General features: G+C 40.4%; 1 protein-coding gene across 1 annotated transcript in view; it reads left to right on the top strand.

Moving 5' to 3' along the window:
• glra1 (glycine receptor, alpha 1) overlaps positions 1-24,703 on the top strand; it is a 126,055-nt gene that overhangs the window by 56,623 nt on the left and 44,729 nt on the right. The window contains exons 5-6 of the mRNA XM_042419040.1: positions 8,635-8,702; positions 21,492-21,715. Coding sequence (XP_042274974.1) covers positions 8,635-8,702; positions 21,492-21,715 — 292 coding nt within the window. The remainder of the gene's footprint in view (positions 1-8,634; positions 8,703-21,491; positions 21,716-24,703) is intronic.

Raw genomic sequence — 24,703 nt, 5'->3', positions numbered from 1 at the left:
AGGCTGCAGCGGCTGCAGTTAGCAGAAGTGCTGAGAAGCCGAGCCGACTCGTTTGTTTCGCCCTGCTTTATTGCTGTTGTCACTTGTTTTTAATGAAAGTGGAGTTCAGCTGAAGAAGGGGGGGATTTATTCGTGCCGACACACCTCAGCAGGACTTCAGCACTTTCGCTGCCCTTGATTGGCCTCCTCAGCGTGTGTTTGTGTGTGTGTGTGTGTGTGTGTGTGTGTGTGTGTGTGTGTGTGTGTGTGTGTGTGTGTGTGTGTGTGTGTGTCAGCTTGTGTTTGTGTGTTTTTGAGAGTGTGTGTACATTCAATGAAATTAAGTTTTCAGCTCACATAGCGGACCAGAACTGTGTCTCATAAGAACAGTCGGAATAATTTAAATTCATTTCTCATAAAAAAACATTTCATCCTTTCTGTTTCTGTCTGAAAGGTAGCGCTAATGATTTAGTGAGTTTAATAAGTTTAAAAGTAAATTGCTAATGCAGTTTTAAGTATTGGCTACTACTATTTCACATTTTGATTATGAGGCTGTGGGTTTGCTTTGTGTTAATCTGACGTACGGCAGCCAGCAGGGACAAACTTAAAGAACAGACAGAGACCAATGACTGTGTGTAAGATGGTTAAATGTTATCAGCTGCAAAAGATCAAGAACCAATGAGGCATGTTGACAATATGTATCCATGCAGAACTATATGTTAATAAGTGTTAATAGGTTTTATTTCTTTCTGTGCGTGTGTGTGTGTGTTTGTAAGCCGCGTTCATACCGCATGTGTGTGTCTGTGTGGTTCATTCATGCCTGAATGCGCCTGCATATTCATCTCTACAGTTTAGCATATATAGTGTCTGTTCCTGGGTGTATTTTTGTTTGTGTGTGTTCATTTTGTGCATTTTTAATTTAGTGTGCGTCCTTGAAGATAATTCAATGTATATGTGTGTGTGTGTGTGTGTGTGTGTGTGTTTATGTATATAATGCACATTCCTTAATTAAGTGTCTTTATTCAATCAGCACGTTTACTCGTTTATCTTTCTCATCTATGTTCAATGGTGTTTGTTGTATGAGTTTGTGTGTTTGTCACCTAATCTTTTCCTTGTGTTTCTCCATGTTTATGTTTGTGCGTTCAGGTGTTGATCTGTGCGTATGTCAATGTGTTGATCTGACACCGAATCCACGCCCGATAATTACATGTTACGCACATTATTGACAGATGATAAAGTCGCACCATGCGCACATTTAGAATGACCGATGACAGGACATTAGCTTTTTAAATAGATTTGATGTATTTCTTATGCTTATTTATCAATTTTTCAAGACCAAACCTCCCAGACTTGGATTTTTGTTGCCTCCAGGAGAGCTCAGGCCTCTTTTGACTGGCTGGCTTAACAAGACTAACTAGTCAGAGCAGCCATGTGAAGCTCTGGATACAGTATTACAGTACGCTGCCTTTCAAAAACCAAAAGTAAATGAGGAAAAAGTGCAAAAACTGGAGCTAACATTAGTTAGTTAGCGACCTACAGCTGATAAAATCTTCAATTAAGAGTCGATATGCATAATGTCAATGAGGGTATAGACGTACAGACGTGTCTGTGTGTGTGTGTGTGTGTGTGTGTGTGTGTGTGTGGCTCAGACCGTTTGACACATACACACCGAGGCAAGTAAATGTGCAGCTACAGTAGCCTCTGACTCACACTGCCAGCCTGTCCTCCATGACAGTTAATGAGCTGTCGCTTCTTTTTCCTTTCTGTCTTTTTCTGCTGCACCCCCGTCTTCTGTCTTTATTGGAAAGCTATAAAGCAAACTCTCTCTCTCTCTCTCTCTCTCTCTCTCTCTATCCTTCTCTCCTTCTCTCCCTCACTGGATGGTTATTAAATGAACCGCTGTGGTAAAGAAAAGAGGGAGAGAAGCAGAAGGCGGAGGTTTTCATGGGGGGGGGGTATTAGCCTCTCCAACTCCTCCTCCCCCCCCTCAGGTTCTTTGCGTCACACGCTGCGAGGAACGTCAAGAGAAAAGACAAATTATGATATCCCTCCACTCGCCTCCCTCCCTCCTGCCACGGAGCGAGAGAGGACTTTGAAGGAGGGGATTTTAAACAAAGCCAGGATGCAGACGAAATGTGTCAGGGGACTTGAGTTTAGGCCTGAAAAGCCATTCTGAGAAAAAAAACACAGTGATAATGTAATACCAGCTGGTTTATGGATAAACACTCTGATGCACTCAGACATATCAGAGCATGTTACCCACCGGGTTTGTAGAGCCTTTATACATCCGACAGCTACTGTCAAGTGGTCCAGTAGCAGTGATTATTACCAGGAAGGTTTTGGAGTCTATTTATCTGCTAATCGCACCTAGTTTGTTTGTTCCGAGGAGGACAGTGCAATTTCAAACTCAACAGAGAGGTTTTTGCAACATTTAGGTGCCTACTTTGAATGCATTTTTAAAAATAATACTCTTAACTAACCGTTTCTTTACTTGTAAATTTGAAGGACTCTAGCTCTGGCATTTGTTTTTTTCCCCAAGTTTATCGTAATAAGCATCTTCTTGCAGCAGGATGCAACAACTTTTGGATGCTTGGGGACATCCAGTCACAGTGGAAAACAGTTAAGATCTATCTGCTCATATGTTTGTTTTGTTTCTATGAAAAGTCCTCAAACCTTAAAGTAAAAATATCTTACGATCAGCTGCACAGTAGAGTATTAAGGCAGGGGTTTGAAAGACAATGTTCATATGACGTGTTATCCAAGGCAAAACTTCTTATAGAGTAAGAAAAGCCAGTCATTATAGAGGAGGGCAAGACATGGTATTCATTTAAATTCATAGTGTCGCACTCACCTGAAAATAAGAATCATTGTGTCTTTGTTATCACAGAATGAGTCCTTTATATCTACATGGGGAGTGGGGCCTTTTCCACAGAGCCCGCCATGTTACACCGCCATGTTTGTACAGTAGCCCAGAATGGACAAACCAAACACTGGCTCTAGAGAAGACCTTTCACGGGTTTCACATGTTTCGCAGCCTCCTAACCGTCCCTACATGCTCGAATGGGAGGGGCAACCTTACTGCTAGATGCTACTAAATCCTACACACTGGTCCTTTAAAGTCTACTTACTTGAATGTCGGATAGTCAGTTTCATAAAGTTAAAGCCCTCCCGGTTCAGATGTCAGAAAGGTGTGGAGGGAGCGGGTTCCAGACGCTGTTCAGACAACCAACATGCTCTTTACTTGGAGCAGACTGACACCTTTAAACTCAAATGATACTTTCTGTGTCTTTCTGTGTACAGCGCAACATCTATGATTGTACACGCCAGCTGCACAAAAGCGAACACGTCCACATACAGACACCAAATGTAGTATAAACAAAATGTATGTAAGCCTGTTTTTTTATATATCTAACCCATTTAACAGCTTCATTCCCCAGACTGGCACATCCTGGCTACTGCACCTTTTCTGCTTGGCTATATTATCACTTGTGTTTGCTACCAGGAAAATACTCTACATGAGGTGATTGTAGGTAGAAGATACAATGCTGGTCATCATAAAATCTGGACAGATGAACAGTTTTTTAAAGCTTGAATATGCAATTTATACGTGTTTTATACATAAATGAATCACTGTGTGGATTTGAAAGTACCGTCTAGCTGTCTCAAACAAACAATAGACTTCCACACAATGCCTCCACCATTTTTATATAAACATCCTTTCAGTTACACTATCATCTATCACTTTTTGAAGTAATTGAACTTCTTACCCTGGCAGTTTTAGTGTCTTGCTCTCCTCATCCAGCTACAGTACGCAGCTATTTCTCTTTAGCTACATTGGAACAAACTCATTTCATCTGCAGCCAGTTTCATTTGCTGCATTGGAAGCAAACCTGGCTGATTTAATATCAGAAAGTCCCCCCCCCCCCCCTTCCATCTTTATTACTTCATCCTCTTTTCCTCACGCAGTCCTGTGAGTAATCTATTGTTTGTTCTAATTAGATGCTGTACATGTAAGTCACGTAGGGAACGATCGCCTCCGGCTAGCTTTAATGATTTTTTCCCTCTTAACCGTGCATCTTCAACCCTATGATTCTACTCATGGCTTAACCACAGTTGCGTGCTTGTGTGTGAGTGAGTGTGTGTGTGTGTGTGTGTGTGTGTGTGTGTGTGTGTGTGTGTGTGTGTGTGTGTGTGTGTATGTGAATGACTCTCAGATGATATTCCTCCCCAGTGGCCTCCAGCAGTCCTCAGACTGTGACAGGGAGAGTAATTGGCCATCAAAATAATCCAGACCCCTTCCTTCATTCCCAGCTAGCCGCCGGCGAGTGGAATTAGACACCGAGTTTAGCCAGGGATATTAAACACAAACTCTGTATCCGTGTGTGTGTGTGTGTGTGTGTGTGTGTGTGTGTGTGTGTGTGTGTGTTTTCATGAGGCATAGTTTGACCTTAAGTCGCATCAACATGTATCAGAATATGACTGTGATGCAGCCTCATGATTTATTAAAAATATTCCATTTGGTAATCCAGAATTATAATAAATACAATATTATGATAAAACTCTGCTCAAACACAGTCTAATAAAAAATGTATTAAATGAAATTGGATCGCAGGAATCAGATTACAAAAACTGCAAAAATGTGTCCAATCTAATTACTTTGCAGACAATGAATAAACTATCACACTTTGTCTAATAAGTTTCTATACATGAAAAATGCACGAGTGCATTTTGAGACCGGCCGGCATGCAAAGGAGCTATTATGGTAAATAATTACTTTATAACAGCGAAAAGTCTCTTGTGCGTTAATGGAAAAAGCATTGAATGTATACAGTAATACTGTATGAATAATGACTTAAAATCTGACCAAGATTTACTGTGTTTTTCTCCACAGATTTAGTGAATATTAACATTAGTTAGCACATGAGAAAAAACCCCTTCTGAGTGCATTTATTATCAAGGTTCCTTATGCGTATGTTTCATGTGATTTGCTACTTCAGTACACTTTCCCACTTTCCAAATTTTAATAATGTGTCCCTATGTTAATTGTTCATTTACAGTATCTCTTGTTATATGCCAAATATATGTCAAGAAATCAGTATTTTTCACAATGGTTTCAAATGTGTGATGACTCATCCTGCACTCACAGGCGTTTACAAAAGTTCATCAAATCAAACGTGACTTTGGGCGAGTAGCTACGACCCACCTGCTAGTAGCTAACAGAGCGATATGGTGAGAGTTTTAATTTCCAAAACAATGTGGCTGCTGAGGTCTGATTCATTCATCTCTTCCTCGTCTTCCTGATCTAACAGCAGGTGAGGGCAGGTGTGAGTGGAGCCAACAGTCGTCTGCAGCTCCGTATCGTGCTAAACTCTAAGCCCCGCCCACTTCCTGCAGTCCAATCAAATGCGAAAGATTCGATTTAAATCCCTCTTGTAACTGTACACGCTCAATACAGAAGCTTAAGACTTCTGTTTTTCTGGGACTTTAACAACAAATATTACTGGGATGACTACAGAAAATTGCTGATGAACCTTTAATATCCAGGAATTGACATTATAGACACTACTGCTGACTATCCCTGTAACAAACTGTCCACAGTTTTGCATATTGACCATAAACGGTTCAGCCATATATTAGGTTTTGACCTAGTCTTATTTGAAGATGTCCAAAAAAAGTGTTTTCCTTGATCCCTTCCTTGTTTTGCTTGTTGTGTGTATTCTGAAGATTTAAAGTCCCCAGAACCAGCTCTGAAGTGAGTCACAATACTAACACAGCCTCCAAGATGGTTCCTAATAGGTTAGATGACAGTTATTTTGGTAAATCATTGCTATGATAGAAAACTTTGATGAAATAAACTAAATGAGTTCCAGAGACTGTGTTCAGACTGCAGTAGCATCAAGCACAAAGCTAACTATCTGGAAAGTCGAGCCAAAATGCATTAATATGGACACTAAGCACCAAAAAAAGAGAACTACAGTCACACAAGCTGAAACAAAATTTCATCATGACTTACATTGAAATGGAAAGTTTATCTCATGATGGTCTATTGAATCTACTGTATATTTCTGAATCTGTATGTCTTAAATCTTTTTTAAGTGGATTCATGGAGGCATTTAAAGTTTTTTCCTTCCCCTAGACATGAGGTTTTAAGCTTTTAAATGAATAGTTTTACCTTTTAGAAAATGCAAATTGCAATGCAAACTCAAGCAAGAAATTGGTTTTCTTTCAGAGTTACATGAGAAGATCGATTCTACTCTCATGTCTGTGCAGACAGAGCTGGAGTCAGGACATGGGTTAGCCTAGCTTAGCATAAAGACTGGAAGCATGGGAAACAGCTAGCCTTTTTAACCTGCACATAAACAACATAAAAACAGTAGTTTGTGGTTTAATGAGGAGTTATGAGCTGGAAGTATTTCTTCACAAATTATAATGTGGCATGGTGACTTCCTCCTTTTCACTTAGCTGGAAATTCTTTGCAGAGCAGTGCTGGGCAGCTGAATAAATAGATTTCCCTGAAGAAGAGCTGGGGTAACTAGGCTAAACACCTCTTGACTCCAGCTCCATACTTGCTAACACTCAGACATGAGAGTAGTATCTAACACTCAGTGAGTCAACAAGCACATTTCCCAAAATGTTGCACGACACCTGCGGTCTCAATGTCAAATGTGTGTATAAATTTAAGATCTGCAGTTTACTGGGTCGATTGACTCTCTGTCATCATCAAACCGGAGACAAACCGCCCTGAGGTTGAGGGTTATTCACCGTGATTTATCTGTTAAAGCCAATATCATGTCCACTGTCCGTTTGGCCGTCCTCGCCACTTCAACTCCACTCCTGTCGCCACGTAATCGCATTTGTGTTTGTACAACTCGGTAACACAGTGAATCAATGAAGCGGCTGCGAAAGGCTCGAATGCTATTTACTTTCACCTTGACTCGCTCATCTGAAAACAACCTTGAACGCAGCGTCTCATATCTGTGAGAAGAGTGAGGAGCGTTTTTGTCATTATGAATTCCTTTATGATGACACTGTGTTTATTGATATTGTCTGAGTTTGACCGACGGGGGGGGGGGGGGGGGGGGGGGGGGGGGGGGGGGGGTTGAAGTCTCAAAGTGGATGTGAAATAGATTTTCTCGTTTCTAGTTTTCTTAAGTCGTGATGAGATATTGACACATTTATTTTCCGTCTCAACAAACTTGCTGTCGTCAGGCAGTCAGACATTGTTGGAGTATTTAAGTCCAGAGCAGCGTCGGTCTATTCACTGCAGACCCAAATCCTGCATTAACTACCGACTTACCAGAAAGTTTCTTTCACTTTCTTTACTTTCTACAGTCTGTCATGAACTCACTTCAGCTTTAAGTCTTCTCTGCTGCTCTAATATGGAGTCACACACAGAGTCTGATGCACACAAACACACTATCAGCCCAGTTTCAATACATAAAATACTATAAAAAGTTCATATGATTTAACAAGAGGAACGATTAAGAATAAGGATGAGATAAAGTGCTGATGTTGTATCAAATTTTTGGACTGATCTTCGATCAACGGGGAAGATTTCAGAGTCGACCTCTGATTCTCTGCCTGCATTTGTTCGGTGGTTCAAGCAGGTCTTGTGTTACGCTCATTAATGCTGTTGGAAAAATAACCGAGCCAATCAGAGCTCTGTAAGTCGGGTTAAGAACGAGGATGATTTCTTGTTGAGCCAGAGTGAAAATGGCCATCAAACGTGGATGAGATCAACCCAGCTGTACAGGTTGTTGTAAGTTAACTTCCAGAAATAAATCTCAAAGCTGCACCAATCAATATATTTTGTGTGTAAAGTAAAAGGTGTCTTTTATAACAAATGACAAAGACTGACGTTGCTGTTCCCCTGAGCTCTGAGAAGCCTTTTAGCTCATTGTTTTGGTTTTACAGCCCCCGACTTCACTTCCTGTTTCAATCTCTCAGCTCTCATCAGCGTAATTCCCAACAGGTGGCTGTTTTCTGCAAACAAGGGCTGATAAACTCACCTAAAGACAAAATTAGAGACTAGCTGGTGAAGAAAGTGGTGGATACCAAACCGGAGCTAAAAGCAGAGTGAATATTGGAACCTACAGGTGGACACAAACACAATTTCAAATGTAATGTTGCTCTTTGTCTGCCGGGTGTTTCCTAACAAGTTTTTTATTATACGTATGTCCATGTTATGTGTACAGCTTGTTCGGCTGCTCCCGAGTGACCAAAAAAAATCAATCAGCGCAGTCGATTTGGCCTATTTCCCTGATCGACTGCTGCCAGCGATCTCTAGAGCAAAATAATCTGCCTTCCCGAACAGCCAACAGCTAAAGTGAACACGACAGACTGAATAACGGAGCAATTCTGCAATTCAGTCTGATTATCATATAAGATGTCAAATTCCTTAAACATACAATAGAAATGTCTAACAAAGATGGCTGCTGCTCATCAGTGACAAGACAAGACTGTCAACTTCCTGTCAATGTTAAAAACATGAAATAAAAACTTTGTTGCCCTTTATTAATGTTTCTGATGATGATGATGATGAATAATGACATTGTTGTACCTGCTGTTTTCTGGGCGTCATGCCGCTTGTTGAAAAACTCTTTGATGAAATGTAACTTTTGTGTCTCTTTCCCTTTCTTTGCCCCTTCTCTGCAGGTCCGCCTGTAAACGTAACCTGCAACATTTTTATCAACAGTTTCGGGTCCATCGCTGAGACGACAATGGTAAGCTCAATTATTCTTAATATCACTTTATAACACAGCTCGACACACATGTCTTGATAGTATTTATTCTTCACTCGTGTGTGGATGCGGACAGTTGGGCGGCTAATGGAAAACGTCACATCTCGTCGCGGCTCCATTTCGGCTCGGGGTAAAAAAAAATACGATTAATTGAAACGACGGCGGCGCTGATATTCGGCACATCCAAAGTTTCATTTTTATTCCCCTTTCAAAAATTAAAAGCCTTCTGCCCTCTGAGTGTTTTAGAAATTTCTCTCCGCCTCATTGAACCTGTCTCCCATTTCCAACACTTCATTTGAAAGAGCGCATCACCGACGCGGCCATTTGCATAACAACGCGACGGCCGTGCTGTCGTGCCTGTTTTGCAAGCGATGGGATGGAAATTTTACACTCATTCATTACACAGAAAATCCATTAGTGTTAATATAACTGAACCATCAACCCTCACAGAGCAGATATGTGTGTTTGCACGTGTGTGTGTGTGTGTGACAGCAGAGGTGATCTCTGCACCCACAGCATCCATGATTGTTGCTAAAAACAGGCACCACACCAAACTCTCTAACCTCCATAAAATACATGCGTCATGTTTTCATCCACCAAATGCATCAAGCTTGTCAGCTGTGTAAACCATCTGCGGCTTCCACTGGGGAAGGTCATGTCCTTGGTAGCGTTTCTGGGGATGAGTCAGGTTTTAACGATCTCAGAAGGAAAAAGACTTTTTTTTAAGGGGGAATTAAGATATTTGTCCGACTCGGTGTCTTTAAATTTGCCTAAAATACAACAGAATTTAATATTTCTCCAGAATTAGCGGCCTGTATTCCTGGTAGAAGGCTTTTAAACAGCATATGAGTACATTTTTAAACCTTTTTGGGGGACAAATTGGATTCAGCATTTCTACAATTCCAGCTACAGACTTAACCGTCAGAGCTTTTTGTAATTTTACAGGCTAATCATGTGGTCTGAAACCGAAAGTAAATAACCGTAACTCTCATCAAGTGTAAGTGCGGTTTGATTACATTTGATTGAGAGTGGCGTCTCCCTGGCAACACGAGCAAACAACCCCCAACAACTGTTATCAGATTCAGATTCTAAGATTGAGGAGTTTTCAGGGATTTTGAAGGTTAAGAGCTGGTGATATTCCATATTTTCTTAGTACCAAACAGTCAGAAAAGGCAGAATAAAAAAAAAAAAAGGAATGTATTGATCCTACTAACAAGTACTGTGTGTGTATCTTATTCCTCTGCGCCAAAAACTATTAAAAACACATCGATGAACCGCATCCTCGCACTGGGTAGCATGTTCCTTCATTACCGTGAACACACTCAATCATACACACACCGTCCTGCTGCCAGAAATACTCACAAGGGAACCAAACGTGTATCAATCCGCAGCTGAAAATAGTCCCCAACAGATGCACTGTTTTGTCTCATTTGAGTAACATTTGTTAGGAACTACAGTGCCCAGCCGTTTTTAGGAAAAATGAAAAGAAGGAAGTATGAAATAGTGGGAGATATTGTTGTTAGTTTTGGACTTTTCATCGGATTGGTTGACAATAATAAAAAAAGAATATCACTAGCCTCATCTTTAGCAGAACAAATAAGCCTTTGGGAACAACTGTAAACCTCTGAAAGAAGAAAAAAGGAAGGAAAGGAAGTATGAAGTGTATGCAAAGGAACCAGAGGGAAAGGACTGAAAACTGGAAAGAGACACACAGAGGAAAGAGAAAAGGGATATAATGGGGGGGGGGCAAAAAATGTAGGAAAAGGAAGGGACAGAAACAAAAGCACCTGCAGAGAGGAAAGGAGGATATCCCAACCTGAACTAACACTGACACACATCTCTGCGTCGAAACTGCTGGCTGCTGCAGATCCTCGTCACGCGGGAAAAACTCCAGATTTTCCCTCCCGCAGAAGCAGAATCGTTCCTCGTCATAAACCGAGGAGGAGAAGGAGGGAGGGACAAAGGAGGAAGTGGGAAGATGGACAGATGGGGGATGAATGAGGGGAGGACAATAGGGGGGAGACGAGAAACCTTTATCAGATCTGTTTACATACAAAGAGCCGCACAAAGTCCTGCATCCTAACTTTTCAGTAATTTCTCATTAAAATTTAGCTGCATCCAGTTGTTTATTTGCTCCATAGCGACGTAAAAACAGAACATTCATTCCATCTTTTTTTAAAATTCATCACCTGACAGCTCACACGCCACTCTGAGGTCATTTACTGCTCCTACACATTTAGATCTTTCCGTTTCTTGCGATATTAACTCGTGAAATTGAAGCAATATTGTAGAAGAAACTTGCTTGCTCGCTACTTTGCATCATAATTCTACTTCTGCTACTTCCCGTCGACTCAAACATGCTGCAACTATTGCATTTCTGTCCTGAAAGAAGGATCCGTCCTCTGTCGATCTTCTTGAGATTTCTCCCATTTTTTTTTCCTGATTTCCAGGTTTTTTAGAGTTCTTCATTATGCGAATGAATGATTTTATTAGATTGTGTCATATGCTTTACTAAGTATATGAGAAATAAAAGTGGTTTTGGTCTGGATAAATAAAATGTCACTGCTAGAGGTCAGAGGTCATCGGAGGCCGTGACCGAGCTCACATCCCGTCAGTCTGTGAACGCGGGGTAACTTGTGGATGCTGGACGTTCTCCCGCCGAAGACCACAGTCGGTGTTGTTGTTGCTCTGATCTCTCGGAGGCTGGATCAGAAACAAAAACAACAAAGTACTGAAATAATTGGATTTATCAGGTTTTTATCAAAGCAGAAAATCCATTTAAAAGCTCAAGAGGCGAAACACAGAGCGAGCAGGAAGCCCAGGACCGGATCTCGATGCGGTGATGATGCAGTGTAGTGTAGCTCTGGACCGTAGTATCCCCTCCGTCCTCATCACACACACACACACACACACACACACACACACTGTGCTGTGCTGGGGCTGGAGCACAGTGATAGATGGAGTCGGTAGAATGGCGCAGTGCTTGTTGAAGTCCCGGCGGTACACGGCTTTATTCCTGTTTCAGTGCTCTCGACGCTCACTCTCTCTCTCTTTCTTTCTCTTTCTCCTTCACACACACACACACACACACACACTCAGACAAGCACGCAAACCCTTCTCTCTCTCTCTCTCTCTTCATCCCTCCATCACACTCATTTTCTGCCTCTCTTACTTCCTCTCCCTCTTTACAAAACACTCCAACCTCACTCACTCATTATGTCTCTCTCTCGGTCAAACACACACACTTGAACCTGAAACACTCGCTAATTCACTCTAACACACACACACACACACACACACACACACAGATAGAGAAAGGTGGCATTTTTTTTAATTCTTTAATGGAAATGGCATCATATATTGAACAAGGGTGACAGAACAAAGACATCTATATCCATTAACTCTTACATAATGTTCAGGTCAAATTTGATCCATTTTTACACTTGAGAGCAGTAAAAACACCCTGAACACCTTTTTTTAGCATTAAATTTTATGACTTTTTCCTAAAGTGACCCAGAAAATACAAAAATCGAAATATTGTAACTTTTTTTTTCACAGCCGAAACATATCTTTGTATACAGAGGATGTTCCAGGTTAAAATTCACCATCCAAAAATGTTGCTGCATTGTTCACATTCATTGAAATCATTATGGTTGTTTTGTTTGTTTCTGTTTTAGGTCACATAGGAGCATAATATAGTGTGATTGTGAAGTTTTTTCTCTATAAACAAATAGCATAAAACCTAAATTATAAACTCTCTGCTCTCTGAAAGCTTCATTAAGGATTAATCACCTATTCATGAATGACTGATGAGGTTTTAGTGAAGGCAAAATGTGGTTCATGAGTTTGGTTTAGAGATTAATTACTGTGAAGGGTCAGAATATGTAGAGTATGTCAGGGTTAAAAACAAATAAAAGACAACAATTTTTAAAAAAAAGTCCATTTATCCAAATTAAATCTCTTCTGATAATCACTGAAGCAGATCAATTATATATATACGCATGTTGTATTATTGATAAGTTTAAGAGACTTCGTTTAATTTTCAAATTCAGTCATGAATGTTTCAAAAGAGGAGTAGAGATAATTTTTTTTTGGCCATTTTGGAGATGAATTTCACCAGTTAAGATAATCCTCCAGTTTCCTCCAGGATCCTGTCATGTTTTAACAATAAAACATAAGATAAATGTTTCTTTTCATTTTCTACAAACCTTGAGAATATAGAGTGGTGCTTTGTCAAATGTTGTACTTATAGACTGTATATAAATATGGACGTAGTGAAGTGTGACGTCACCCGCTGGTTCGCATCAGTTTGAAGTCCAGAGTTTGTTTGTTTGGAGCGGCGTGTTGCCTTTTGACGCTCTGGAAACTAGGACAGGGAAGGCATCATAACCAACATTAAACTTACTGAAATATTACGACAATATGATTCGTAATATTGACTTTCTTGAGAGAAGTTGAGGCTTTTTGAACAGGAGTCGAATGTTTTGCACTTTAAGGTACTTTCAATCTGGGAACACATCGGCTATCTGTCTGACGATGATTTAGCTTCTGGGAGCAACAGCCGATATTTCAGGGCTCCTGGTGTAGCCAGCGGATATCCGGATAACAGATATCTAAGCCAAGACTTCCTCCTCCATGTGCAGGTCGTTGTTTCCAGTCTGATTAGCAACTTGAGACGCTCCAGCTAATTTCTATGAATAGACATATGCATATGAATGCTGTTTACCTGCATGCAACCAAAGCCTGCTCAAACGTGATTGGTCAATACTATTCTGACAACAAACGGTACCTAAATCTCATCCCGTTGCCTACAGATTCAGCATTTATATGCAGATATCTGATAATAGAGATTAATTCCACGTCGGCTTCAGCCTCAAGCCTCGGTAGTTGCTGCTCGGTTGTACTGTAGTTCTCTAGTCTCTTTATCCCTCTCACACGGAAACCTCAATCATTTTTATTTCCCTTTGTCATCTCTCTCTCTCTTTCTCTCTCTCTCTCTCTCTCACACACACACACACTTTTATCTCGCCGCTCAATCATTCTCTCTCTCTCTCGCCCTCCATATAAAGACAGCTGAGCACCGTGAACAGGCTTTACAGTGTTACTTAAAGTATTATTTCCAGCTTTATCCTTCTCTCTCTCACTTTCTCTTCATCTCTCTCTCTCTCTCCTCCTCCTTCCTATACAACAGGGGAAGTTGTGACTGTATGTAGTTCACATCACTGGATGTTCAGTAGCCTCAAAGGAAGAAGGACACTAAGCTCCCGTGTTGCTTTCAAATGCAGCTCGCCAGAAATAGTTAATTTCCTCTCTCTTAAAGAAACAGTCTGTTTAATAAATAACCAAAAGATTTGAACATGCTGTCAATATTATTGTGTGAATGAAGATGTAGAGTGACATCTTATAAGGCAGTAAAAGCACTTAGGGAGGAGGTTAGAGTTGATGGTTGGGCATAGCGACTGTTTGTACCTACCAATAGTCAGTGTTGGCTTCTTTCAACCATCACAGCTATCTTTCCCTAAACTTAAATAGGTTCTTTTCGTTAACCAGAGGCTGTAATCGATATGTTTATAGCAAAGTATCAGGTTTGGCTTGTAGTGAGGAACCTGCAGAGAATTATCAGCGACTCTGCAGGTCCTCTCGGAGCTTTATAACGAGTTTCAGCTCATTGTTTGACTGTCCGGCTGCAACTTTACTGTTTCAGTTCACTCAGCAGTTTCATGGCGTCGTTTTTCAGGCCGCAGCAGGCAGCTGTTTTCAGAGAAAAAAGCTTTTAAAAAAGTCTGTTGTACTTTCACTTTATCTTTATTCACTTTAACGGTAAATCTGGATGTCATGCTGTTTAAATCTCGGTATAAACTGAGTCACTCTTACACTACTGGTCCAACTTGTTTTGTTTCTCTACTTCCTGTAGTTTACTGGAATAACATTCCCAGCGGTGTCGACGCCAGAGTTTTAAATTGCTTTACACAGGCTCGATCTGAGATATCGCAGAATCCCTTTGTAATTTTTCCCCACATGAAATCTCACATAATGCAGCTTTAATAAACCATGTTTAATTGCATCAGAACAGTCGAACCTCTCTCTCTTATTAAAATCACCTCAAGATCCTGGAAGAAGTTTGCTGTTGAAAATTGATTTGACATCCCACAGTTCTGGTGGTGATGTGGCTTATTTTGAGGCCAAATAGTGAAAACAGCATCTTCCTCTTCCTCTCTCTCTCTCTTAGTGCAGTGTTGTCTGAATGGAGCAGATGTGCTGCCATAATGTGTGAGTCTCCATAACCTCCTCTTCCTACCTGAGCAGCATCCAGGGAGCCAGCAGGGTGTTATGACAGGCGTGGAATTAGAATATGGCTGCTGCTGTCTCTGTGGTTATTGCGGTTGTTGTTGTTAGAGGAAGGATAAGAAGAAGGAGAAGAAGAAGAGGAGGAGGAAGAATGCAGTTCTTTCATGCGTGGTTTACCGCCTGATTTTAATACATGCTGAAATGAGTGCGGTATTGTGTAAGTACAGCATTTCCTCTGCTAATGGTTTCATAGCAGCGTGGCGGCGGTGGATGGTAATTTCAGGGTAGCACTTAACAGTCCAACAGCCTTATGTTAGGATATTAAAACCACGAGTATGACCCATACAGACGTCGTAGGAGTCCCACTTTTTACCACACATATGCCGATGTCCTGCAGCGTTTTTCCACTGTCCTCAGAAAGGAGGCAACATTCAGAACAGAGCTGTTTTAATAAACTGAACACTCAGTTTAGTCATCTATTCCCTCCGATTGTAAATTAATCCCTGAAATTAATCATTTGCATTCTCAAATTACTTTTCCTTCATTTGAATCCTGGACTGGACCCCCCCCCCCCACTTAATGTCCATCCATCTGCAGCCATGAAGAGTCCTTGACCCATGAAGCTGAGCTTTTATGGACCGGATGACATCTGTAATCTGAACATTTTTTTTTCCAATGAAACAATCTATTCTTCCATTAAAGGCTTTCAATGTTGGATTTAACAGGCATAATTATATGAATCATTGTATATGATGGAGTTCTTTTAGAAGACGTCTTCTGACAAAATAAATTAAATGTGGAATCTGTTGTCCCAATGTAAACAAAAGCGTAGTAAACCACCTTTTAAAACACCAGATTGGATCCTGCCTTGTAGTAGTAGTAGTTTAATACCATAAATTACACCAAAACTAAATATATGTATAATATTCTCTGGTTACCTTATGTAGAAGATTTGTATAAAGATCTGAATTATATCAACTATAAACACTGAAACACAAAATATTGTCTAGACACTCAAACTCCTTAATTATTTATGTGCTTTACATAAATATATATATATATATATATATATATATATATATATATATAACCAACATTTAATTATCAGACCTTTTATTTCAGGTGATATGTGAAAATTATGTTCACTTTTTCATAAAAGCATGAAACTTGGCACACTTGTACAGTTTGGAGCCCTGAACATTTTCAGAAATTAGGTTATGGCGGAAAGTAAATTGGTCGTCATGGCCACCACAAGACGTTTTTGTGATGGCTCCATTTCTGAAAATGTTCAAGTTCAAGTGTGCCAAGTTTCATGCTTTTATGAAAAGTGAACATATCACCTCAAATTTGGCACATATCACCTGAACTATGTTAAAATAGTGAAAAAGACGACAGTTTGAGAGATAAAATTAGCATTTTTAGAGAATTTGCAGATAACTTTGAGACCACACACAAGTAATTGGAGAGAATGAATGATATCATTTGCAGTAATGAATCAGTAGTTCAGAGAAAATTTCAAGGAATGAGCAATTAAAATTATAATTATAATTCCCTGTATAATTTAGTGAGTAAAAACAAAACAAAATACTCTTGCTACCAAGCAATTTCAAAATGAACCGCTGGCTAAACAGCTGATTGAAAGTTGTTTACACTATTGCACAAACCTGTTTTATTAGCATGGTGCTCAGAAAGAGATATGAGCAGTATCAATGCATGATAGATGTGAATGCATCAAGTCACATTTTTAAATAATGGTGAATATTGCAGACATGGACACATGTGTACAGCTACAGGATGAAAGAATTTCTAGAAGGAGAAATGAAGAACTAATATTGGAGATTTGAGCAACATCACAACAATTAGTTTTGTAAACTGTGAGACTTGTGTGGCACCAAAATTCATAATTATCTTTGTCCTTAGCGGTTTGACTTTTGCCTTTTCCGAGCTGGTGTCAAACTGCAGGCGGGTTTATGACTAACGATCACGGCGCAGGCTCATACCTCTCCTCTATATCCCCTCGTCCCTCCTCTCCATCGACAGACGCTCCTCATCTCGGCGCCATTTCAGGTTATTTATCATATCCTCGCCACAGGAGAAAAGGCGACTCGTTCATGAAAACGTAAAGGTCAAGCTCATTTGTTTCATGTGAGATATTCAGTTAATAAACAGTGATAAACAGTGAAGGGAGCTCATTGCCATGTGACTGTATTTCACACACACACACACACATGCAGCACTGTGCCTGATTGCTCCTTTAAATGCCACCTGCTGGGGCTGCTGGCATGGCCGTACCTCGTCCCTGCGATGTATTTCTGCTACGCCACGCAGCTTAATGATGGCTCCGGCCTGGCCGAAGCGGCCGAGCTCCATATTCTGAGAATAATTGACAATTAGGGGGACGGAGGGCCAAGCTAAATGCCACCCCACGCTGAATAAAGAGACTCCATCTCTGATTGTGAAACGGGATGGAGAACGAGGTGGTGGAAGGGGTTATACAATAAAAGCTCTGAGGGAAAAGCGGTTAATATCCTCTACCTGGATCTATTTGACTGTGATATGAGAGAGAGAGAATGAGAGAGAGGAAATTTGACTTGTAAAACCTTCAATTTAGGCAACAAGTCATCTAAAACTGAGATATTACAGAATATAGAGGATATGTTTTAACATCCAAGAGAGAAGAAAATGAAGAAATGTTTTGTGTGAAGCTCCACCTACCACACACACACACACATGTCCGTGCAATACTTGGAGGAATTAGTTTTATTAGACCGTAGCTTCATTGACAATTTATGTTGGTTTTGGTCCTGTCACCCAACTCTGCAGCTCCTCTCGGCTTTATGGAGCTTCATAGCGACTCTCAGCGCTCTCTTAGCATCATTTTCAACTGCAACAGGCAGCTGTTTTCAGAGAAAAAGCTCTAAAATCCAACTGTACACTACCTGCTCAGCACACAGACACAGTTAGCTGTAGACTAGCTGGTGAACATAGTGGAGCATTTAGCAGCTAAAGAGCCAGATATTTCCCTCAGGAGTTGGTTGAGAGCAAACACAAGAGCTAAAAGAGAGTGAATATTGGATTTACATTCACCAGGCAGACAGAAACACGACTCCAAATGAAAGCATGTTGCAGAAATACCATAACATTGTTACCTTTCCAAACTCTTTTAGGGAAATGGTGAGTTGGGTCAACAAAGACTTTGACTCAGGAAACCATGGTTACCTGTCTCCTTCCAGCAGTCAGTGTTGGTTTCAGTGAAGTTTTCCTAAACATGGTCACAATCTTTCTATTAACCAAATAGTTTTATTGACTAAATCATGACCATAATGGTGGGAGATCAGAAACATCTCAGTTATTTTGAGAACGGTCATTTTATAACACAGTGACAAGTGACTTATTTAGTCATTAGGAGGAAAAAATCTGTGTTCTCATCGCCTAAGTCTCAAAATCAGTCCCCACAAAGATAGAGTTGAAGGAGTACTCACACACACACACACACACACACACACACACACACACACACATTTAGACCTGTGGGAGATGTATTGATCCTCCTCTTTCAGTTAAACAGTGGAGGCTGAAGGTCTTAAAGCCATCTGTTGGAGGTTCATTTCAACGCTGCGGTTGGGTTTTAACCTCCAGTGGGCTCAGACTCCAGCTGGATGAAACCTTTTCAAAAGCACAACTGAACATCTGAATCTCTGAATCGTGTAAGTGCGCAGAGATCAGCGGCTTTCACTCAAGTCAAAAGTCAAACATTTACATTCCTGTGTTGTGCAGAGGAGAAGAAAGCATGAGGACTTCTTGAAATGTTGCGGTTTTCTTCCATTAAAGATCTCATTACTTCCTCCATTGTACATGATTCCAGATAATTCATAAACATGTACACACAGATTTTGGGAACAAGGAAATAAATGACAACAACAAACCATGGTCAAACACTGTAGTTGATATGAACTATTTTTTTATAAGTAGCCATGACATAAAGGCTTTTTCCAATTATTCCCTGAAGAGCGACTTCCTCCTGGACTTCCTCTCTTCTCAGCCAACAGAAGTACTCTTTATCATCTCTCCTTTGAAGGCTCTGTGAGTTAGAAATGTATACATCCAGCCCACAGGCCTCGTCTTTCAAACATGCACTATGCAGCCCTCTATCCTCTGTTCATCTATCGCTCTGTCTGTCCTCTCACTATATCTCTCCATCTCCCTGTGTAAGACTAAAGAGGGAGCAGCAGCTCAATGACCTTCAGCTGCCTTCCAGCCTCGCGCCGGGGTCAACACTCCACACATCCATCTGCCTGTCTATAGATCCCTCTGTTTCCAGCAACTTCCTTTTCGGTGCTTTTACTGCTCTTAATGCGTTTTATTTTGTAAAAACGACCGCATTTCTGCAGCGCTTTTAAAAGAAACTCTGCAGAGTGATTTGCCAATCAAAAAACTATGAAGACAAGACTCAAGGGACAAGTAGAGCATGAGGATAAAGAGTAGAAAAAGCTAAAAATCTGGGTTGATTGTGCTGAAGTCTTCAAGGCTGAAGAGGATCTGAGGCAGCGCACAGGCGGGAAAATGATTTCAGATATAGCTCGAGGCCACAACTCGCCGTGATCAGTAAAATCTCTTACATTCACAGAAAAGCAGAAAATGACATACGGATGAAGACCCATAACCAGCTGCTCATCCGACCGCAAAATCCCGTCCATCAGTCCATCTCTATATCTGCCGGTATATCTGTCGATCCATTAGTTAGAGCATCTTGAGTCAGCAGTTCAGTGACCCTTAACGAGCCCTTTTTTCCCTTCATCTCTCTTCTTCTTCTTTTTTTTTTTTAAGGGAGCATCTCCCCGCAGATACTCTTAACATCTCTCCGTTCAAGACATTTCAGGGATTTATGCTTTATAACTTTCACTGTTTTGTTGTAATTTAATTTCTACACCGAATCAATTTCCTGCCTCGTCTGCTTCAGAGACTTTTCGACCTCCAGAGAACGCTGCTGTGATAGACGAGGGTGTAGGAAGCGGTAGAGATAGTGATAATATAATACGAGCTAAAAAAGATGAGAGATTGTACACTTTCAATTTGTGTGGCTGCTGCGTTGCATTCTGATTGCATTTCCTGTCCTGCTAATACGTTTCTCTTTGTGTGCTTGTTGACTTTTGAAAGATACTGAACGCAGAGAAACCAAAATCTGACATTGAATTGTTAAGATTTGAAGTTGCTTAAGCTTTGTTTTGGTATCAGGCCTCCAAACACCACTAAACAATCAAAACTCACTAATTAAATCCTGGAAAATCTGCTATTACATTGTTTTTCTTCATTTCATCATCCTTTCTTTCGTTTCATCAGTTGATAAAGGTCTGAATAGTGAATGCCATTATGAGACAGTTTTGGAGTGAATACATGCATCTCTATTGCAGAAATCTCATATTTCACACTGTTACGCCACCACAGAGGGGAAGAAAGTTTTGTTTCACATTTATTAGTGAAGAATTCGCTCGGAAACGCTTGCAAAAATAACATCCATTGATCAATAACACCAATACTCAACAGATTGATTGATTTGATTGCTTAAAATGACCTATAATTACGTTTTCCCAGCGAGGACCTCTTGTGGTCATGAGAATAATTACAGTTCTGTCTCAGTCGCATGACATGATGTAGGTTTTAAGTGCAAAACACACCGGTAGGGTCTTGGAAGGTCATTTATGATACTTCAGCAGCATCTGCGTGAAGAGTGGAAGTACGCTGGAACCCTTGAAAGTACTGTATGACAGCGGTGCATCCAGATGTCAGTCCTCGATGATGCGTCTCAACACATCGTCAATGTGTTAAAGCAGCACGACGAGGGGCTGCATTGGTGGGGGACGTGTTGCTTCAGGTACTAGTCAGACATGAATGACAACGCAGGAAGGAAGAAATACTATTTATACTAATCAGATACAGGATTTTACAACTCTGGAAAGTTATCATTGCAGCAACTATTTTACCTCCTGGGATGGGCTCATTCATTTTTGTCGTTGGGCTAAAATTGCACATTGGATGCGAATGTTTTGATATAAATCCATCTGATGTGTGTGTGCGTGTTGCCCTTTAGAGGCGAGTTCAGGCTGGATAGATGTGTGTTTGCATCTTATCTGGGCCCAGCAGCAACAGAACCAAACCTAAACTATACAGATCCCAGATCAGAAAACACTATGAGTCATTTTTGGGAGGCAGTCGAGGAAGAACCTGCAGTATTTTGTCATTTTGACTTATTGAATGTGCCATCCACACTCAACTACAGATCGTTGTTTTACAGAGGAAGTTATTGGAAATGTCTTTTCAATCATCGGATTACTGGTTACTGTAAATTTATTCTCAGTAAAGTCGCTTATATTTGTTGTTAAATATGTGTCTTTCTTATCTGTACATGCATCCATAATTGCAGAATATTTGGTCGTCCCTCCCTCTAAAGTCTCTGTATCGTCCGTCCTTTCCGTCTCCTTGCAGGACTACAGAGTGAACATCTTCCTGAGACAGCAGTGGAACGACCCTCGGTTGGCCTACAGCGAGTATCCCGACGACTCGCTGGACCTCGACCCCTCTATGTTGGACTCCATCTGGAAACCTGACTTGTTCTTCGCCAACGAGAAGGGGGCCAACTTCCACGAGGTCACCACCGACAACAAGCTGCTACGGATCTCCAAAAACGGCAACGTGCTTTACAGCATACGGTAAATGGAGGCGGTGTGAGGTTTCATATCCTAACTGTGAGAGTAATGCAGCTTACTGTACTCATTTTAATGTAACTTAGTGGATCTTTTAAAAAACCTGAATTTGCGATACAGTGTTGGTTTCTTACTCTACATATTCAGCTGGGATCATTCAATACAGTTTGATAGTATTTAAATAACACAATACAAATCATAACCTCTTGTTGCAGTTTTATAAATCAGGAAAAATATTCTGATCATGTTTGTTTGGCATTAAATTAAACTGATATCAGCGATAGAAAATGTTATCATTCCATTAAGTTTTAATAGGTTTAGCTGTGCATTCTCTGTTGTTGCTGTGATTTAAGTCATCCAATCATTTATTTCAAAGTTTCAGATAGGCAGAATTAAAATTTTGTTATGCCGTTACTGTCCTTTATTTCTTATCAGTTCGCCTTTTTGTTCAAGTAATCCAAATATTTCTAATGCTGAAAGTTTTACTTGGAGGGCGACGCAGAACTAATACATACAAAATGAAATAAATAAACATAAAAAAGATAATATATAATAAAAAAATACATACATACAAAACAATCAGTGACCAAAAAACGTAGAGTTTTAAGCTTCTTACACAACATGAAGCAAATTGTAGAGACGGCGCTACAAAGTTCTTGCACTCCAGACGGTCTCATAGGCAGACTGAAAGCACCAAAAAAAATCCTGCATACAATCCATCACTTGTACTCACTTTATTAACAACGTTTCAGTCCTCAGACCTTCATCTGCAAAGATTTATGTTGTTAATAAAGTCAGTAAAGTAACGGACAGTATGCAGGATTCTTTGGTCCTTTCAGAGACGGCGCCATAAAAATTCAAAGCAAGTCACAAAGCACAAATTGAGGTGAAGATTCAACTGTGAAAATGTTTCAATATGAGTAAAAAAAAAAAAAAGTGCTTATCCTGAGGCTGTGCGGCTCTTAAATGTACACAGACGAGAGAGTAAAGCAAAGAAAACGGAGGAAAATAACAGAAAGAACTGCAGTGACTGTTGAGTTTTGAGGTTATTCAGCTGCTTCACTTGTTATTCAAACATTAGTTGAATAGTAATTATAAAGGACTCAACACACACATTTGCATGGACAACTGGCGCGTATGCTGGTAGCTAGCTACAGCTAATATCTGTATACAAAAAGTAAATGTGTGTGTAAAAATGCAAGGAGAAAAACTCACTTTAAATGCATTCAGCCTTGATGACACATGATGCTACATGTGCAGTATGTGTGTCGAATATTCTGTATTTCTTGTCCTTATCTAGCCTGACTTGTTAAAAAGTGCAACAACAGAATGAAGTTTTCTTGAAATTAACATTTGAAGCGTCCGTAAAAAAAAAGCAGAGAGAACTTTGATAGCAGTGAAACGAATCTGGCTGATGGTTTTAAAAGATAAGAATGATATAAAAAAAAGTTTTAGCAGAAGATGAAGGAGCGGAGTTATAAGTTTGGAGGTTATATTGAAACAATCGGTTATAAAACTATGATGGAAAACAGCGAATGTCTCTCCTACTCTGACGTCTTGTTTATTGCATTCCTGAGACCTTCATCCTCTGCTTTAGAGCGCTCTTATTGCATCCAAGTTGGAGGTTTTTATTTCCTCCTGAGCTGCACTCCCTACATTTTTTTCTTCTTCTTTGTATCTCCAAGACATCCCATTCAAGGCTCTCAGAGTTATAGCCGCCTTCAGCCGACAAACCTTTTAGTCTGCCGGTGCCTCCACCTCCTCCTCCTCCTCCACCTCCTCCTCCTCCTCACTTTTTATTGCCTCTGCTCAGGGGCGAATGAGAAAACGCTGCAGCAGCCATGGTAATCTACTCAGCCTGTTAGTATTCCAGCGGCGAGTCTGATCCGTTATCAACCTCAGTTTTCACCTTCCTGTCCAGCTGGAGGAGGAGGAGTGAGATTGGCCCTTTATAAATATCGTCAGAAAAAAAAAGGGATGAGCCCTGCACTCCCCCCTCTGCCACTTTCATTTTTTAACTTGACAACATCAGAATGAACCCTCTTCTTGATCAGCTTGATCTCGGAGGCGACGGAGGCGCGGCTCGGGATATTAAACCGTCCCCAGGGGAAAGAGTGGGGTCTTGTAAATGTTGTTTACTCCTTTTTTTTTTTTTTTTTGATGTTTATCGCTCAACAGTCGAGCGGCGAGAGGAGAAGTCGTGACCGATGACCGCCGAGATGAAAGTGAACTTTTTGAGAGATGGGAATGACCGGATTCACATGGAGTCCAAATCTCCTGCTGCGCTTCAAAGCAGGAATGCAAGGCTTGCACTTAACTGATATGTAGCCCTATTTGTAGATGTAGGTGCTATATCAGAGGAAAAATCTATGATAATTCTATGTATTTTTTTAAAAAAAAATGACAAAATTCATTATTTTTTTTACATATCTTCATTTAGGATGATTAAATCTGAGAATAATGTCCTCGCAAGACAGTTTGTTGTTTGTTCAAATACCCAGATCGAGCTATATTTACATTTACTTGATAAGGACCCCTAGTGGCTGTTTGAATAATTACTCTTTTCTGTCAGGAGCAAAGGCAGAAGTAGCGTGACGCTTTTGTAAAGTCAAAAAAAACTCATAAAGAGGAGGATGAATGTGTCGATAAAGCATGTGGCTTGGACATGGGAGCATTGTTTTTCTGTCAACCTCGACTAAACTCAAGCAAGTAGTTTTTGTGCCCAACCGCACCGTACGGTGGCAGATCAATAAACGCTCATGGATCATTTTTTTCTTTTTTCTTATCAGGATAAATCTTGTTGAGCACCTTTTATTTTAGATTATAAAACATCTTTCAAGGTGACTTGTCTCATATAATAAATCTCATATTTAGATTTAAAATCAAGTTGGACTTGAAGAATAGGTTCACATGGATCTTCATAGTCTACAAAACTCAAGTAGCCCAGAAATTATGATCATCTGGACCTCACAATGACGAAGTTCGATCTCAAGA

Source organism: Thunnus maccoyii, chromosome 8 (genome assembly GCF_910596095.1).
Source record: "Thunnus maccoyii chromosome 8, fThuMac1.1, whole genome shotgun sequence".
NCBI lineage: Eukaryota > Metazoa > Chordata > Actinopteri > Scombriformes > Scombridae > Thunnus > Thunnus maccoyii.
This window is presented reverse-complemented; position numbering and strand designations above follow the sequence as displayed.